The sequence below is a fragment of the Phyllostomus hastatus genome, unplaced genomic scaffold (genome assembly GCF_019186645.2).
Source record: "Phyllostomus hastatus isolate PE091 unplaced genomic scaffold, TTU_PhHast_1.1 phas_scaffold_114, whole genome shotgun sequence".
Taxonomy (NCBI): Eukaryota; Metazoa; Chordata; class Mammalia; order Chiroptera; family Phyllostomidae; genus Phyllostomus; species Phyllostomus hastatus.
Window position 1 is genome coordinate 8,876,291 of NW_025334006.1, and position 18,821 is coordinate 8,895,111.

An 18,821-nucleotide genomic window follows, 5' to 3' on the forward strand; every position below is an offset into this window, starting at 1 on the left:
AAAATAAACACTTATTCCACTTTCAGTTGTTATACTTGAAGTTGCTAATTTTAAAAAGAAGAATTTAAAATAATCACTTAATAATACTGTTTGGACCTAAACAATGAAATCTGTGGCTTTAAAAAAAAAAGGATTCAGCACCATTTGCTCATAGGCCTTTCAGAATTTGCTCTTAAAGTTTCTGGAACGTTCCTGTCTGTAAAGTACAGGAATTGAGGAGCTACATAAGGAGGCCTCTCTGGGACAACCAGGGAGGAGCCAGGCAATCAGAAATCAGTGTCCACTCAGCACGGTCACTTGGACTGTACGACGCTCCCCTCCCCTCCACGCTAGTGCAGGAGGGACATGCTTCAAAGCACTGAGGTATGCGAGTCAGACTTATTTGCTGTTAAAATGGGCCTTCCCAGCTAATAACAGTAAACCTCTGGCATAGATGCTGTTGGTCTTTAATGTCCTGTGAGTTTTAAGAAATTTTGTAAATAGTTTGGATTGAGTTCAACTTACTCAGAAGTTAACTGTGTTTAATAAGGTTCACTATGCTGCCAGAGTAAGTGTCTGCTGGTTTAGTACCCTCCTACAATATACATAATATGTGTAAGTAAATCATAGTCTTAAAGTATACTTAGAATACTGCATCATTAAACAAAAGTCTTAAGAATACTGCATCATTAAACAAAAGTCTTAGAATACTGCATCATTTAAACAAAAATCTATGTTGACACAATGTCTATACTTAGATACGACTGATGAAACTAATTCAAAGTTAGGACAAGGGAGACTCATCTCCCTGGAAGCTGTGCTGCTTAGAAAACGTGAAAAAGCAAGTGCCCTCAAAGCCATCCAAGGAGAGGTGAGCAGGCACCGTCTCCTCGTCCTTTACTGTAAGATTCAAACTGGGGCTTGGCCAGACACGAGCACTACTAAATATTTCAGCAAAGTCCACAGAAATATCAAGACTTTTGTGCAAAAGCATGTCTGTCTGTCTGCAACTGTGAGTAGGAGTGCTCAGTGGAACTTCCTAACAACACAAAGTCCATACACTTGATCGGATGTCAGAGGAACGGGAGGTGGACTACTCAGTCGCCCTTAGTCGGAGCTTCTACTGGCTTTTTACTGTATGCTGTTCACCAGTGTGAGTCAGGTGGACCTTTGTGAGAGAAGAGTGTTTGGTGGCCAGGACCTCTTTTGGGCATTTCTTTCTAAATGGAATACACAACAGGTAAGGGAACGGGGGAGGTAATACAGGGAAGCTACTCTCTCCAGCTCAGAAGGAGTTGATGAAGCCCATATATGCATTCAAGAAGCCCATGGGATCCTCTAGCTGTGGGTAGTGGCTAATGTGGTCATCCAGAATCGACACTGTGGACCGCGGCAGCGTTTTCCTAGTGGAAGAGAACAGCATGGAGGTGAACTTGAGGCTGCAGGGAGGGGGGAGGTAAGCCAGTAGGCAGTCCCAGTGAGTGCCCCTGTGGATATACCACACGGGAGGGAACCAGCAAAGAGCTTATTCAGCTTCTACTTTGGAATTGTATCTTGAGTGGATGAGCTTGCCGGCCCCATGTATGACATACACACACTGGGTTTGAAATGTCCACAATCCAACAGACAACAACTTGAAAATAGAACACTTTGGCAACACATGTCAGAGTGGGGTGACTTCAAGCTCCCTAGAGAAGCATGAGGCATCCAACAAGCAGACCACTGTCCCAGTAAAGATAACAAAAAACCTTCCTTAACCCTGGGAGGCAATGGGCGAGGGTATTTGGTGGAACATTAAATGCCAGCTATTTACCATTGGGTTGTTTCTACTAGGCCATGTGAAGGTATGGAACAGTCTCCTGTGACAAAGTCAGTCAAGATTTCATTTTCCAACCTTCCGAGTAAGCACCTAGAGAAAGTAACCACCGATGCGGAGGCCCCTCCCACAGTGAGTTCTTCTCAGCCTCTCCCTGCAGTTGCTCAGCTGAGGCTGACCAGCTGGCTTTGCAGTCAACTAGAGCAAACATGTCCTGTGACCTGTACGCACTCCCATTCCTCAGTTCACATGACAGCATTTCCTTACCTGTGCACCTAGGAATGCGTAGTAACCATGACAGTGAGAAATAGACTATATGAATCGAGAGCATGTGTAACAATTTCCTGATGTTTACATTCATGTGAGAATAAGATTCCCCAGTTCATCCTTGACTGTGTGTTCCTGGATGAACAGCCAGTGAGGTCAGTGATAGTGGTGAGAGCACTGTCGGGCCGAGGGAGACTCACCTGTACAGCTCCAAAAACTCCGGGTAGGGATTCACCGGGTCCAGGGGCCCGTAGATAAAATGAACTAGGAAAGGGAAGAGGCACAAATTACTCACAGCTCTGACCTGCTCTACCCCCACGCTAAAATTCCCCCTCCCAAAAATGTTTTCTTTAAAGAAACTGTTTTATGATAGAAAATTTAGCTTCTTTCAGTAAGTACGTTCTAAGAAACTTCTGAGAATAGGCTGACAGCTGAGTCCATTTGGGCCATTTTCTTCTATAAACAGCCCCCCTTCAGCCCTGCAGCTTTCTCTCGCTCTAAACCCAGGTGCTGTCCTTCTCGAAGTCTCTGTCTCCAGTAGTAACTGGCCCTTGACGCTTGAAGTCAACTATTTTCTGAGCACTAACTACAACATTACGTGTGAGGCACAGCACCGACTTTTTTCCTTTTTTAAATCTGTAAGAATGAAGAGACAAATGAGCAAAAATCACCTATAGCCTCTTGACTACTCATCTAAACAGCCTCCCGTCCCAGAATTCAGCATTTGACAGGGCCCCCCCGGGAAGGGCCCAGCACAGAAACCAGCCCAGCCCCCGCTCCCGGCAACGAGGGCAGCTGCCTGCGCAGAGTTTCGCAGGGTTTCGTAGACTTCACTCTGTAGGACGTCGCTGGCGTGCCAGATGGGGGGAGGTTCGCCAGCTTCCATGAAGGGTGACCAGTTCAATTTGAAAAGGGTTTTTTTTTTTCCCTACTATCAGCATGTCTCAAATATTGCACAGCACATACTTTGCCCACCCCTCAAAAGTATGTTATGTTTTTGAAATTCAAGTTTAGCTTGCTGTCTTTGTTACATTTTTAGTTGCTAAATCTGGCAATTATTTTAACCCCAGAGTCCCTCAGTTTTCCTATCAAAATGTAATACAGAAATACTCACTAGGAATAGTGACCGAGGCCAGAGCTCCCACCCAGCGTCTTCTGAACTTCTTCCTCTGGTTGATGTACTGTAAGAGACTGCACAGCACAGGTAAGTCAGCAGGAGCAGATCAGGCAACCCTGATTGTGAGAGGGATGCAAAGGCCTGACACGAGCTTCAGGGGGACCCAATATACACTGTCTGAATCCGCAAGCAACTCGGCACTCCTGGGGTTAGCCCGCTGCCTTCACCCATCTCCGTTAACCCCCAGGTAGCTACAGCGGCGACCAGGCCTGCCGTCCACGTAAGAATTAATGTTTCTCTGTGCCTGTGAAACAGGAAGTGAGGTCTAGGGAGGCTGCAAATTAGTTTGGGTTACATGTAACAGAAGCCCAGGTTCGCATTGTGCCTCCACCAGTAATTAACTTAAAGGGCTAAACACATGGTTTGACCATTTTCCTCCTGTTTAAAATAAGAGGACTGAACTACATGGTCTCTAAATCGACATCCACTTCTAAAATTCTAACTGTACAGGAGCACGCGCACAAAGCTACAGTCTCCGCTTTCCATCTGACCACAGATGAAGTGGAGAGTGTCTCCTGCCATAGCCACACTTTACATCTCGAACTCGTGTATTCTGATTATTGTGCCTGGAAACTCTGGGAGTTACAGCCTTCAACTGTCGCCTCTTAGAAGTGGTGCTTATGTTTTGGAAAGGAAAGTATGTGGGAATTTTTAAAAGAGGGTTTTGTTTTGCCACTTTTTACTTTAAAATGAATCTGTGGGATCCTGTGGGGGCTGGGGTGGGAGGGAGGAATGGCCCTCTCTCCCTCACAATTCCCAGCAAAGCCATCCATCAGCTAAAGCAATGGAAGCTCCAGTGACCCAGCTGGCCAAGGACAGGGCCTCATCACGAGTAGTAATGATGTCACCATGTCCAGGGCCCTCTGTGAAGGCAGCATGTGAACCAAGTGTCCATCTCTTTCCTCTCAGAGTGTGGCCTTTTTTGGTGTGCCTCATTAAGTCATAACCAACCTTCCCGTGAGACGGCAGAGCCAGCCAGGAACGGAATAAGCAGTCCTCTCTTTCCCCATGTTCAAAAAAAAAAAACAAAAAAAAAAAACAGCCTGTCCGGAAACCAAAGCGAAGTTCTCTCACCTGTCGATAACTAAGTTCCCATCATTGTTGCGTATCCCTGCCCACATGTCCCACAGCTCGCTCTCAGACGGCCGGGTGTATGGCCCAAAGACGGGGGTGAGGCTGAAAGAGTCCAAAAAAGGCAGAGAGATATATGAGAATAATGCAGAGTGTCCAAGGTGATTGGAACCTCAAAGGTCTCGCAGTCTGACCCTGAACTGATTCATGAAGTCCTACTCCTTCCCTGGCAAGTGGCCAACACCTTTGCTTTAAAACATCAAACCCTAGGATTTGGCACAGAATTTTAACGGCAGCAGCTTTTCACTGCGCTGCTTGCTACCGGGCAGGAAATCACCCTTTGACAACGACTTACCCTCGAGAGAATACAAAGAAGTTCATCAGTCGTGTGAGGATGGGTGACAGCACGCCTCCGTCTTTGAGGAGCTAAAGGTGAACAAGTAAAAGTCAGGAATCCAGAGAGAGAAAGACAACCAACCCGCAGAAAAGGTTTTACATTAAAAACGAAGAAAAAGGCTTAGCCAAGTCTCCCACTGACGGGTTCAGTCGTTGGCTTTTTTTGCTTTGTTTTGCCTATGCTTCTCTGATGGAAGGCACACGTATTTCTAATTCCTTTTAAGATTACATTTCTACAGGTCACGAAATCCCTAAGATTTTTAACTGATATATTCAACTTTAGACTAGGATCCCTGCCTGTTCCAACATCAAGCTGATGGCACAAACCTTCACGAAGCTGCACTGCTCCAAACACTTGTTGATCTCTCATTCTCAAAGTATCAGGCTTTAGGTAGGGGCCACTGCTGCTGCTTTATTTGCATAAGAAGGAAAAAAACTAACTTTGTTAATGTAGATTGATGATCAGGATTTTAACTATAGCCTTTTACAGCAGAAATGACCCTTTTAAAGGTCCTGACACTATTTATGTCACTATAAATCTTAAGGACTAATGATCTAGCCATTGGAGCAGCCAACCTTTTGGAGAAGCAGAGGACGATGGGTCTCAGGAAATATACCTGCAGGAAAAGAAGAGAGCAACATCAGTCATCTTCTGACACCTTGAGGGCAGACGCAGGCCCGTTACTGGACACCATCCGCCCTGCTCGCTGTCGCCTTTCGGTCCTTCACTGCTAAAAAATGAATTGCAAATAAAAACTGAGCACTGTCATCTAATTCCTCCTCTGTGGAATTCTGTGTTTAACAGGTCAAATCATATCCTATTGGGATCCTTTCCAGATTGTAAAGGTAGAGAAACGGGAAAAATAATGTATACAGTGACTGATACTGCTGATGATTTTGCATTTCCTCCCATTCCTCAGATCACAGTGTTATTAAGGGTCTGGGCAGCCGAAGAAACCAGAGATTTTTCAGGAAATGTAGGTCCAAAAACCACCCCGCCAAATCCAGATTTTTCCTTTGCCATTTTTTGCCAGAGTTAATGGGAGAAAGCCATAAGCAATGCTTATAAATGGCACAGACTTCTCTCCCCGACTGCCCTTGGGTATTCAGGGGATCTTTGGAGGTTGGTGGATTTACAAGCCAAGATCAATGGCATGCTAGGAGAAAGAAACATCTCTAAAAGGTGTGGTAATCAAGTGTTCACTAATTTGTAACTGAAACTTGGCATGGCCATCAATTAAGAGATTACGAAACCACAGTAGTACTAGAAGCACCTGTGGCGTCATCGAGTATTTTCACACCCCACTGCAGCTGTTGTGGAGTATTTACACTCCTCGCTGCTGCTGCTGCTGCTGCTGCTACTTGTTGTTACTAGACCCACCACCAGACCTTGCTATGATGCATTTAAAAAGCACAGTATTATTGTGCTTATAACACAGCCTTTTATTAACTGTCATTCTAGTCAGTTTACTTTGTAATCCAATTTTTTTTAAGACTTAAGAAACACCATCTTGAGAAGGGGTCAATATTGTCTCATCAGACTACCTAAGTGATTAACGGCACAAAAGATAAAGATCCCTGGTTAAACCGTGTCCCTTTGCAATGCCATCAGATTATCATGTAGATGTCACTGATACGTCAATGTGCCTACATCACCTTCCCCCCACCGCCCAGGCAATTACCTCCATTTGACAGGCAGAGACTCTTTATGGTAAGCCGACCGGATCGATTCTGCTTGAACCTAGAAACAGGAGGCAAATGCATCTGACTGAGTGGACCCGCACCAGTGCAGCGGCTGAAGACAAACTTCCAAGAAGCAAAGGGCTACTAAGAACCCAGGAACAATTCACTTTTCCTGGCCCTTTAAATGAGTAGCCCTGTGACTAGTCCACAGGTCTGTGGCCTCACTGACCTGTAGAGAAGCTCCTGAGCGACGATATCTCCATAATCGTGAGACAAAAGGTTGACCCTACGGTTCTGGAGCCCCAGATGCCGCAGCAGGGCCTCCACGATGCTGGCCTGCTCGAATATGGAGTAGTGGTGCGGTCTCTAAGGGAAGGAAAGCGCATGTGCATGAGATGCAGTCAGGAGTGCAGGTCCGCCTGCCACCCTGACCCCTCCATCTCGTCCACCCCCGGCCCTTGTCCACCTGGTCCCGTCCAGATGCCGCTTACCGGTTTGTCGCTAAAGCCAAAGCCTAAGAAGTCGAGGGCAATCACTCGATGGAATCTCAGCGTCAGACCTTCCCAAATCTACAAGAAAGAAAAGGATGATTTGGACTTTTTCATCCAGCCCTTCCCCTCCCACCTCAGCAGCATATGGGTTTCATCCCTTCCTCAGCCTAATGAACAGACTTCAGTACGGGGAAAATCCACATGAAACCATCGCTGGCCCGCAGCTGAGCCTCTTGCAAAGTGCTGTATTCCTAATAATTCGTCTCTACTGAGGGAGAGACTCCAGCATTTTTCACTTGGCAAGGGTCCTTCCCACACTGCCAGTTTCCCACTCCCTTACCATAAATGAAAACCGGTTTTACATTTAATCCTATTTTATGAAGCAATTCAAATGTACGAGAACCTTTCGGTGCTCCTGACGGAATTCTTGATTTCGGATTTTTAAAGACATGGTAGGCCTAGAAATTCTGAGTTCATTACCTTATACCAGTCATAGCTGGATGTCGGGAAGCCATGTAACAGCACGACTATCTCTGGACTTCCAACCACACCCACGGAGTCTGGGAAGAAGGAGAGAGATCCGTTAGCCAAGCCCTATGAAAACAGCCTCGACGATACTAAAGTCTAAGTAATCTGGTGTAAAGCACAAGAAATCCTGCTCAAGTTCATGAAATTTAAAAGTAGGTTTCTTTTTAAAATGCAAGCTTATTGCTTTAGATAAAAACAGGCATTTGATTTTTAAAAATCTGTATATCAAAAAAATTGTAAATAGCACACTTTGTATGAAAATACTTAAAGGGAGTCTGCTTAATTTCACCAAGGTTTTTTTTAAGCATTTCTCCCATTATTGTATATTATTGCTTTTGTACTAAAAATTAAACTTGCAGTTTAATAATAGTTAAATGTATATACGATCATAATATATATAAACTACAAATTCTTTGCACCTTATCATTAATGGCCTCACAAAAATTCTCTAAAATATGGCAACTCTTCTTCACCCTTGAGAGTACCTTAATTAATACTGTTCGTCCCACACTGTGATTTCACACAGAGGAGATAATATCAAAATCCAGTATTGAAAGCATCGAGCTCAAACTACTGCAAAATCCTAACTATAAAAAATTATTAATCAATACAGACATGAACATTTTTAATGGGTAAACATCTTTTAAATTATCCAACCAGTTAAATAGAACGGGTTTTTTTTTTTCAGATTTTTTTTTTTTTTTAATGGAAAGGAAGGGAGGGAAAAAGAGGGAGAGAAACATCGATCAGTTACTTCTCATACATGCCCCGACCACCGACTGAACCCACAACCCAGGCATGTGCCTTGACTGGGAATTGAACTGGTGACTTTTCCCTTTGCAGGACAAGGCCCAACCAACTGAGCAGCACTGGTTGGGGCTAAAGAGTAGAATGTCTTTCTAATACTAGATTAAAACTGATACCTTCAAATACTGCAAATGGTGTGAGAATTCCAAAATAAGGTTTGCAAAATAATTTAGAAGCAATTTAAAATTTTATAGATTTTTGCCTACACGTCTTATTCTTAGAATCCATTCAAATAAAATCTTTCTATTTACAAATAATATAGTTCAAAAATTTAAGGGTAAAATAAACATGTAAAGATTTCCCTTTGACATTAACTAGAACATTGAAAAACTGGAAGCAATCTAAACGACCAACATAGAGAAAACTATATACTTACTTAATTGAATATAGCAAATGAGAGGAGGTCAGGAGCAATAATGAAAAACGGTTTTATGACAAACATTTTTCGTTATTGCTCTTGACTCCCGCCCAAAAGAAATCTTTTCCTATTCCTTTCTCAGGTTCTTTACCTGCAAAAATGAGGTTAATGGCACCTATCTCCAAGTACTGTTAGAGAGATTACATGAAATCATAAAGATTGAAAATATAATTCAATGTCTAGCATATGATAATTACTTGATAAGCAGTCATAATAATTATCATTAGCAAATTAATTTATACAAAGGCACAAAAGACTTTAATCACAGTTAGTTAGGGATATAACAATCTTTATAAAAAGCAAAAAAAAATGAAATCAGTAATTTGGGGCAGGGGACAAAGCCAATGGTAGCTTTATCTATGAACAATGTCTATATTGCCGAGGGCCAGGGCGCTCCAAACAAAAATACCAATCAGGCTATGAAAATATATGTACACTGAACACTGGAATCTCAATTTCATCAGCCCCTCCCTCTCAGCGGTTTTCTGTTGTTTTTGTTTAAATCCTCGCCTGAGGACAGGCTTAGTGATTTTAGAAAGGAGGGAAGGGAGAGAGAGGCAGAAGCACCAATTGTTTGCCTCACACGTGCCCTGACCAGGGATTGAACCCATGACCTTCTGGTTACGGGACAATGCTCCAACTACCTGAGCCATCTGGCAAGGGCCGGGCGTTTGCTTTGGGCTTTCCTTATGTGAAGGGGGGTTTAGTCCAGTCTTTCAAGCACACTTCCTAGAAAAAGGGGGGCCCCCGGCCATCACTGAGGGCCAACAGAGGCCAATGGACACAAAATAAGCACTTCGGGGGCCTATACACGCAGGCTATTCCAACAGTCTTACCTTGGTAAAAGATGCGCAGGCCCTTATAGGTGAAAAATTTGCCCGATGACTTCCAGGAGTGAAGAGCAGGGGAGAGCTGGGGAGGTGGGATATGGAGATAGGCTGCAAGCAGGGGCACCGCCAGCAGCCCCACCTGCACCCACCACTCCCTCATCCTGTAGGGAAATCAGAGACCAGGTAAGCAGTCAGGTGACACTGGACACGTCTGCAACCCCCGAGCTGGTGAGATAGGGTGGGAAATTGCTGTACCACGTGGTGACCTCCTAGGATGTGAACCATGGCGGAAAATTTTCCAAGGAGAACATAAGAGCATCTCTGCCTGTTACAGCAATTGCCATGTTTGCTCACCATTCTAATTTTCAGGAAAAAAATACATTATTTTAATATGAAATCTTCCTTTCTTCCCACTTTAACCCTCAGCCCCTCCCCTTGCGCTGTTCCTGAGACCTGAAGAGGTTTCCACGTGAAGTAGAAGGGGTCTGGGAGGGGCTGCAGTGCCCCTTTCCACTGGCTTCCACCAGGGCTTCCTGGGGGGATAACTGCCTTCCCATGTAGTCTGAGAGCTCTGCCACCACCAGAAAAAATATTGTGTCTTTTAACTAGTGTTTTAAAATATACATGTGTCTCTGTGAGGGCATAGTAATATCACATGACCTTCAGCAGAGATCTGCTCTCAATTTTTTCACATTTATCCCCCTGCTGGCCCCCGTGAAGCCCCCTTCGGTACTACTACCTGGACTTGTGTTGAGCAACTGCTCGGGGTGTGGAGTGCGTGAAAGCAGGAAGCTGGGTGCGCTGTGTTGCCAACATAAGCCGCCTCGTGACCCTGAATGTCTAATCTCTGGCGAGGTCAGGCAGAACAGCAGGTTCCAGTTCTGCTTTTCTTAGCAGATTCTTGAGGAAGCCCCCATTTATTTAATTTCTTAGGACTCCCTTCTCACCCGCCCCCCCACCAAAAAAGGTGGGGCTCACGCACAACACCTGGGAATTGATTTTGCTATTGGAAGGAGAGCATGGTTTGCACAGCCAACCTTCCCGTGCCCAGGACTTCCAAGGTCTAGGCTAATCTGTCCTTAATGACAACGAGTGCCAAAACAGTTCCCCCTGCTTCTATCTTATCACTCCTGATGGCCGCCAGGGAAAGGATCAGCAGTAGAATGGAAGTTCTCTCAAAACGGCCGAAGTTGAAACTAAAATTAAAAAAAAAGAAATCTATAAGAGAAATGAATAGTCGAAGCCCTGGTGGAAACCGCTGTGTCTGAACACACCCCTTCCACCATATTCCCTCTGATCTGGCCACAACCCTGCCCATCACGAAATAATTATTTTAATGCTAAAACAAACCTGTGCTTCCACGGTGTTAAAACCACCACATCCCTTAAAGAATAGAAGCTCTTTTGCCTCTTTTTTAGGTACCACTACAGCAGTCTTTCTTCCCCTCTGACGTACCTGTCCTCAAGGCAAACCCCACCAGTGATTTGATTCTACCTTTCAAAGCAATATTAGGAAGTGATTCAAAAAATGTCTGGAATGTGCTGATTATATCTCAATTTTCACCCCACCAATAGTACCAGGCATCATCCCACTATCTCTTTGAAAGATGAGATGACAAAAAGCATTAGGTTTAGATTGTCATTTTCTCAGAGCTATCTAATATACTCCAGCTCAGGCATTTTCAGGGTCGCATTTCATCACGCCTTATCCCCCGCTTCTCCTTTCTTCATTCAGGTCCCAGCAGCCTGCTATCTGCAATGACTCAGCAGAGAGCCAGGGAGGGGTTACTGAAGGAGCAAGCTGGACCACCCCCACCCAGTGTGTGTTTTGGGGGGTGGGGGGGCATCCATACTCTGCTCCTGGACACCCCCACCTTTCTCACCTTCCTCCCCCCCTTCACTATAAGAAAGCTCGAGGCCACCCCCCAGGAAGCCGTTTTCTGTCTTTATCATCTCAGGAAAAATGCCCCAAAGGACGTTTCAGGATTTTTTAGTAGGGATGTTGGTAACCAAAATGGATTCAGCATTTTTTACCAAAATCTCCATGATTTGAGGAGGGATGAGTCAAGAGAATAAATATGGCAAACCCCAGTACAAACCTTCTGGAAATTAACCTTCCCCAGCCCTGATTTCTTCAGCTTGTAAATGGGAAAAAATCCGTTTAATACCACCAAACCTGCCCACCTTACGGCATCTCATGAGACTAGGAACTACTTTGTAAACCAATACCAACAATTCATATGTAACGTGATGATCAGTCACATCATCCTTCTCAGTTTTGCTTTTTGTTACTGAAATCTCAAAAATACTTACGCTCGGTGATAATAAGCAAACGCAAGTTCTAGTCACACCTATGCAGTAACTCACGCCACGGCGACACCAGGGACCTCAAATCCTAAACTGCGCCACAGCAATACAGGAATCTTGAAATTCTAAATTGCGCCAGGGTGATATCCAATGTTAAAACCCTAAATCGCGCCAAGGTAAAACCCAGGTCTAGAAATCCTAAATTGCGCCACAGCAATACCCGGGTCTTAAAATCCTAATCGCAATTCAATACCGGAGTCTTGAAATTCTAAATCACGCCAAGGCAACTCGGGAGTCTGAAAAATCCTCAGTTGTGCCGGGGTGATAGCCAGTGTTAAAATCCTAAATCGCAGGGAGATGAAACCTGAGTCTAGAATTCTGAGATCACACTAGGGCGACGCCGGGGTCTAAAAATCCTAAACCGCGCCACAGCGACGCCCGGGTCTAAAAATCCTAAATCGCCCCAGGGCGATGCCGGGGTCTAAAAATCCTAAATCGCGCCAGGGCGACGCCCGGGTCTAAAAATCCTAAACCGCGCCACGGCAACGCCGGGGTCTAAGAATCCTATACCGCGCCACGGCGACGCTGGGTCTAAAAATCCTAAATCGCATCAGAGTGAAGCCGGGGTTCAGAAACCCTAAATCACACCAGTGCAATATGGGTGTCTAGAAATTGTAAATCACATCAGAGCGATGCTGGGGTCTAAAAATCCTAGAGTGCATCGGAGGCAAAACCAGGGTCTGGAAATCCTTAGTCGCGCTAGGACAATGCTGGGGTCTAACAAATATTAAATAGGGCCAGGGTGGCGCGCCGGGGTTCTAGAAATCCTAAATCAGGGAGATCCCGACTTCTACTGCGGGCAGAAGTGGCTTCCCCTCCCAAGGAGATATAAAGTCCGAGGGCCTGCCGCCCAGGCCCCCATGGGGTTTTTCCCTCCACTGCGGAGTCGCGGTCCAGCACCCCAAGCTCGGACACGCAGAGTACCCACCCGCTAGCCAGCACCCCAGGGCCAGACGGCGGCCCAGAGCCAGCCACACCCCCTAGCAGCGGCCGCGCGCACCCACCTGCGGAGGCGATCTCGGCGCACCATGGTTGCGTCTTATCCCATGCCGTACGGTGCACCGACTCGGAGCACAGGGGCACCGAGGCGCCCGCAGCCACGCAGGGCAGCCACAGCCCGCGAGGGCGGCGCCGGCCGCGGCAAGCAGCGATCGGCCACTCGGGCGTGCGCTGCGGCACTGCGCGAGGCGCGACTGCCGCAGAGGAGGCGCCGGGATGCGCTGGTTGCCGCGGCAGCGCAGAGCCAGTGGGCACCGTCTTTTAGAGACCACCCGCGCCCCGCCCCTGGCCCGCCCACAGCGCCGCAGTGTCCCTCCCACCGCAGCGTCCCTCCCTCCCTGCAGCCCCCGTGGCCGCTGCTGCAGAGACAGTGTGTAGTTCTCAGAAGCTCCTCTAGGGGGCACCTTCAGGGCGTTGACCCCCACTAACACCCTGCTGCTCCCTCGCGGCCCCCCAACCCTGGGCTCCACGTTCTATAGCAGAAGCTCTTCTGGCAAGTTAACGCCGCCGGAAAATACAACAGATCCCTGAAATCCTAACCCTTTCCTTGGACAACCCAATGCCCCCCCACTACCACCTCGCAACCTCAGAAGGGTCCATTAGACCTCAGGTGTGGCACCTGCTCGCATCCGGCGCCATGCCCAAGGCATGGGTTCTGAACTACGCGAGCGCCCAATTTGAAGCAGCAGTCCATGAGTGTCCCACCCCTCCTAGATCCCTAACTGTGGGTGAGGGCACAAACAAGTGGCTAAGGAACGACAAGCTCTGCTGAAGGTTCCACCCGGGTAGTCGCCTGATTAATGGGATGGCTGCTTCGGAGCTAAAAGGTCATAACTAGCGGAACGCCTGAGTCTCTCGCTCTGCCACTGGACACGTTTCCTTTGCAGCAGCGCAACGTGGGCCTTGTACCAGAGCCCAGCCACAGCCCTCCCGCGGCCCCCGCTCGCAGCAAAAGACCCGTCCCGCTCCAGAATTAATGATCATCACAGTTATGAGACCAAAGTTCCCCTTTATATAAGATTGAATTCACAATGCAAAGGCCCCAGTGGTACAGAAAAGTGGGAAGGATTTTTTTCTTCATCCATAATCGTTTAAAAGGCATCTATTACGCCTTTGAAAATAAAAGCGTAGAGAATCACAGTGTCTGTGTTCATTTGCTGGCTGTAAATTGAAATTCTGAGGAACGCACGCAGGCTGCGAACGAGCCAGGCAGCCCGAGCAGTGCCGGCTCCCTCCAGCAGGGGCGCTGCAGGTCTCTCTTCTCTCGCGCCTACCTGCCACTCAGCCCAGAGCACAGACAAGCGCTGATGGCAGAGGCCGACCCAGCAGAGCTCACCCTTCACGGTGCACCAGGGAGCGAGGGCCACCAACCACATATGGAAGAAACCACCATCTATGAGCATATCATCAAAACATGTGGCTCAATCCAAGGTACACTTCTACTGGTGTACAATTAAGGGGGTCGTGAAACGAATGCTTATTTAGCACCTACAATCCGCTAAGAGGCAGGGATACAAACATGGACGAGAATGGCCCCCGCCCCAGAGCAAGAGGCTAACCATCCGGTGGGGAAGACAGACGAGAACCGATGCGGCTTAAATTTTCCCTTTAATTTCCTGGCTACATCTTGTGACAGATTGGCCCCCTCCCCCAAACATGTAAGGCCCTCAAAGGCTGAACCGAAGTATTATTCAACTTTTGTGTCTCCAGAGCCCGCCACAGTGCCGGCCACAAAGCAGGCCCCTAATAAATACTGCATGAATAAGTACAAGAATTTGAGGGCGCACAGAGGAGGAAGTAATTAAGGGCAGGGGGGAAGGGAAAGGGTTGTCTTGAATGATGAATAGACATTTACCAGGGAGACAAAGAGCATTCCAACCAGAGGGGACGGCATTCGCAAAGCACGGGAGGCGCAGGGCTGCACAACCTTTGGGGAAAACTGCCAGTCCTTTGGGCTGGGGCGCTGACCGAAAAAAAATTAGGCTAGAAAGAGTATTTCATCCTAAAGAGTTTGGAATTTGCCCTAAAGAAAATGAAAAGCCACAGATGGGTTTAGACCCTTTATGGCCTTAATTGGTTACTTAACAAAATTTAAATTAGTCCCTTTACAAATGGAGGATTACCTATTTTAACTAAGCACCACCTTTAAAGGATTGAATTACTTTGCAAAAATTTAAATTGGTCCTTTCAACGGAGTAAAGGCTTTCCAATTTTAACTAAGACGACAATAGTGACAACATTTGCATTACATTTTTTCATAGTTATTGTCAATGGGAACTATGAATCCTACAAACAATTCTGCACTTTCATTGGCCCCACGCCAGAAGCACCGCATCCAAGATGAAGGCAATTTTGTATTTAATGGACTGAGTGAGTGCTCACAAAAGATCTGATTCTGAAAGAGAGGGAACATGTCTACTCACACAGAACAAGCAGGCAGACAGGAGGGAGACCTGGGCAGAGGGGGCCAAGGGAAGCTCTTGGAGGCAATGGAAATTCTAACTCAAACACATCCCCCGCCCCCAGACAAAATAGCTAGGAAAATCTTCCTTGGAAAAGGACTTTGACCCCAGAACTTAGAGGAAGAAGCAGTCCTGCCCAGAAGAACCACCAGTGAAGACACTAGGAGTCCAAAAAAGGCCAAGGACAGCAGATAGAGATCAGCTTGGCTAAAGGCAGGAATTTGCTTTGAAAATGCCAGCGATCAGGCCTCAAGAGCCAAAGGAGTCATGAATTTTGTAAGAGTGCCTGCCTGACTTCCAAAGAGAAGCTTCCTCAAATGGTGTAAAACCCTTGGAGCGCCTGAGCACATGGGCACCCGCTGGAAAGTCCGATGCCAGCCCCTGACTCGTTCTCTTTCAAAGGTTGGCTACTGACATTGCACTTGACTGACCTCACAAGCAGCAGCATTCCCTCAACCAGTAGCTTATCGTAGGCTCCTGTCCAGTTCCAAGACAGTCCCACACAATAAGACCTCGAATCAGTCTTCGACAGTCCCACAAAATAAGACCAAACATCAGCGCAGAGAGCTTGGCATTCATGAGGTCGCTGGTATACCGTGGCAAGAGGAAATCAGCAGGGCTGGGACCTTGGGTTCAATCATCATATTTTTCTAACCCCTGTATGAGACTCATAATTTGATAAGCACAAGGATATTTATGGAGACAACGGGACAAAACTGGGACTGCCACTTTCAGGAGCCATAGTCACCCATTCAGATAATCTAAAGAAATTCAAGATGGGAAAAACTTGGTTGAACAGCAGCACGTGTTAAAGAGACTTAGGGTTTCAGTTGATGTGGGTCTATGTGATGTTTCCAAAGAAGCTATTGTGGGTTAGAGAGGTACCTGGCATAAACAAATCCTGCTCTATTCTGCTAGTTAGACCCCACAATAAGTATTTTATTCTGCTCTACAGAGCAGACATCAAGGGACACACAAACGAACAGGAATTCGTTCGGAGAAGATCAATTAAAATGCGCTGCCAATTATGTCAATGAATGTGTAAAAGTCCTCATATTTTAAGCTGCTACTACAGCTTAATTTATCCCCGAGTTATCCAATTTATCCCTGATTCTCACAATAACGTGGTTAGATGAGTATTACTTCCACCTCTTTCAGAGAAGACGCAGCAGCTCGCAGCCCTGACTGTTGGCCTGGGGAGGGAGGGGATCGGGGCGCGGACCTGCCTGGCTTCACAGCTGGCGTTCTTTCCACTGCCCCACACTGCCTCCCTGTTTAAAATAACCGTGCACGTTGAGTTGGAAGAAAAGGAGCCTTGTGGAGTAAGTGGAAGAAGGAAATGTGTTAGCAGTCCTCAAATATTTGTGGAAGCAGCATTAGAGATTTCATTCTGTACGGCTCCAATGAGTGCAGATTGCAGAGAAACAGATGTCAGTTCAACATACAGAATTTTCCAAGTCAGGGCTGTCTAGAGAGGCTGGGTGGCTCAGCCACTTGGGGACATGACCAGTTCCCTGTCACTTGGGGCTGGGTAACCCCATGACAGGCAGGCAAGCTCTGGATGAGTGCACGGATGACCCTGAAGGTCCCATCTCGCCTGATAGAAGCTAAGGCTCCGGGAAATACTGGAACTTGGCCAGGGTGACCCCTCTGTTGAAGGGTCAAGTCCACACTCGGGTCTCCCCTGGCTGTCCCCCAGCCTAGAGATGTCTGTACAGCATGCTGCTTCATGCTGAGGGCAAGACAAATTGAAGAAATTATTACTACAATCACATCAACCTCACTCTCAACCAAATTCAACTAATATATCCCCAAACTGGTGTCTTACCTCCTCTTCGGGTTCATGTTTTGGTTTAAAGTCTTTGGCTGCAAAGAGGCGAAGACGAGTGGCGGAGGAGAGCAACAGCAGAGCGGATAGCCCGTTAACCAGCCAAGAGGAGCCTCGACCACGGCCGTTTCTCTGGACCACAGCGTTGCCGGGCGCCCCTGCCTTGCGGGGCACGGCCCGTCAGCCCACACCCGGTAGCGTCCCATTGCTCCACGTCTGGAGTCCATGTTATACACTCACACAAAGACGCGGGTGGAAGGGTTCAAAATAAAGTCATATCTTGTATTTTTGTAGCTCTTTGTGCTTGCACGCATATAATCTCCCCTGGCGCTCACCACGGCCCTCTAGGAAACAGCACCTCCCCGAGCTTCCTGGGGCACTCGACTCTTGTTCGCTGTTTTTAAACTGCTTTCCAATTTATTCCTCCACCCCGGATGAGTCAACCCAGTGGCAGGTGTTTCGCTTTCGCTCGATTGCCATCACCGTCACCTCACACCTTCCTCATCTGACCTCTTCCCGTGCCCTCGGGGCCCCCATCCGCACTAGTAGCTCAGCGCTCTGTCTGGGATCCCATTACTACCCCACTGGGGGGCGGGGAGGGGGGGCAGCACCCCCACTTGCTGCCCCAACTCCCAACGGAAACCACCCACGCAGCGCCGGGCGGCCACTTTTCCACACTCCCCCAGGCCCTTGTGGCTGAGACCTTCCCAACCACCCGACGGCTAAACCCACGTGGGAAGGTGCAGCCTCCCTGGGAGTCAGTCCCCACTCCCTGGAGAGGTGGTCGAGCCGGCCAACGGAACAGCTAAGCGTTGTGGGGAAGTCAAGCCTCGGGGGAGGGTTAGGGGACTTTGGGGTTCTCGTCTGCCCCCGAGGTTTGGGAAACAATGACTGAGGACCTCACCCCCATGGCGCTCATGCCTCGTGCAGCCACCCACGAACACGGTGTGGTCCTGCACGCCCCAGCTGCCGCTCGTGCCCTCCTGGGCCCTGAGCACTCCAAGCGTAGCCTCCAGGAGAGGCATGTTCAGCGCACACTGGTCACATGCCCCAGGTGTGGCCAGGGTGACTCGCTCCCAGTCCGTCTGGTACCTGGTTCAGGTAGGATCTGGACTACCAGACTCCATGTTGGGGGACCTATTGGTGTGCCCTGACCGAAGTAGGAGGTCGCCGGCCTCACCCTGGTGCCCAAGGAAGATCCAGCCAAGCTGCCGAACACTCGGCTCTGGGCTAGAGCATCGCCACTTCATCTCTGCAACCCGTCCATCACCCCCAAATTCAACACTCCAGGCCACCTTCTCCCCGCCTGGCGTCAGCACCACCTATTGGAAAGGGCATGAAACAGCAGGCAGTGTCTTAGTCAAGAATTTGGATAATGAGAATAAACATCTTGCTCGCCTCCATTCCCTCCACTTTTTGCCCTGTTCGGGCCTTGTTGGGAACTGCCATGCCTGGTTTTAGAAACTGTAACACCCCCTCCCCCCCCCACCAAGGCTAAGGCTGAGTGAGCGACCTTTGGACCATAAGCCACTAAGGAGACAAAGCTTATCTCCCTGGCAGGAGTGCTGCTTCTGCTCCTTTTACTTCATCCATAACTGGCCCCCAATACTTAGCTGGTTAGCCAATAATGGGTAAGATTCCCCAAAGGGGGGAACGATCTAAGACAGGCATGATCACATGGGAGGCCCCCAAGGAAGGATTTG

The 18,821-nt window shown here is 47.7% G+C and overlaps 1 protein-coding gene across 1 annotated transcript; it reads right to left on the reverse strand.

Annotated features, from left to right (window-relative positions):
* Positions 1–159: 159 nt before the first annotated feature.
* On the reverse strand, positions 160–13,078 carry MEST. The gene is made up of 12 exons (XM_045855748.1): positions 12,834–13,078; positions 9,470–9,624; positions 7,361–7,440; positions 6,881–6,958; positions 6,619–6,755; positions 6,389–6,447; positions 5,283–5,323; positions 4,666–4,736; positions 4,314–4,415; positions 3,177–3,253; positions 2,263–2,326; positions 160–1,382 (listed from the first exon to the last, which is right to left on the reverse strand). The coding sequence occupies exons 1-12, from the start codon at positions 12,857–12,859 to the stop codon at positions 1,265–1,267; spliced, it is 1,008 nt and encodes a 335-aa protein (XP_045711704.1). The 5' UTR covers positions 12,860–13,078; the 3' UTR covers positions 160–1,264.
* Positions 13,079–18,821: the final 5,743 nt, after the last annotated feature.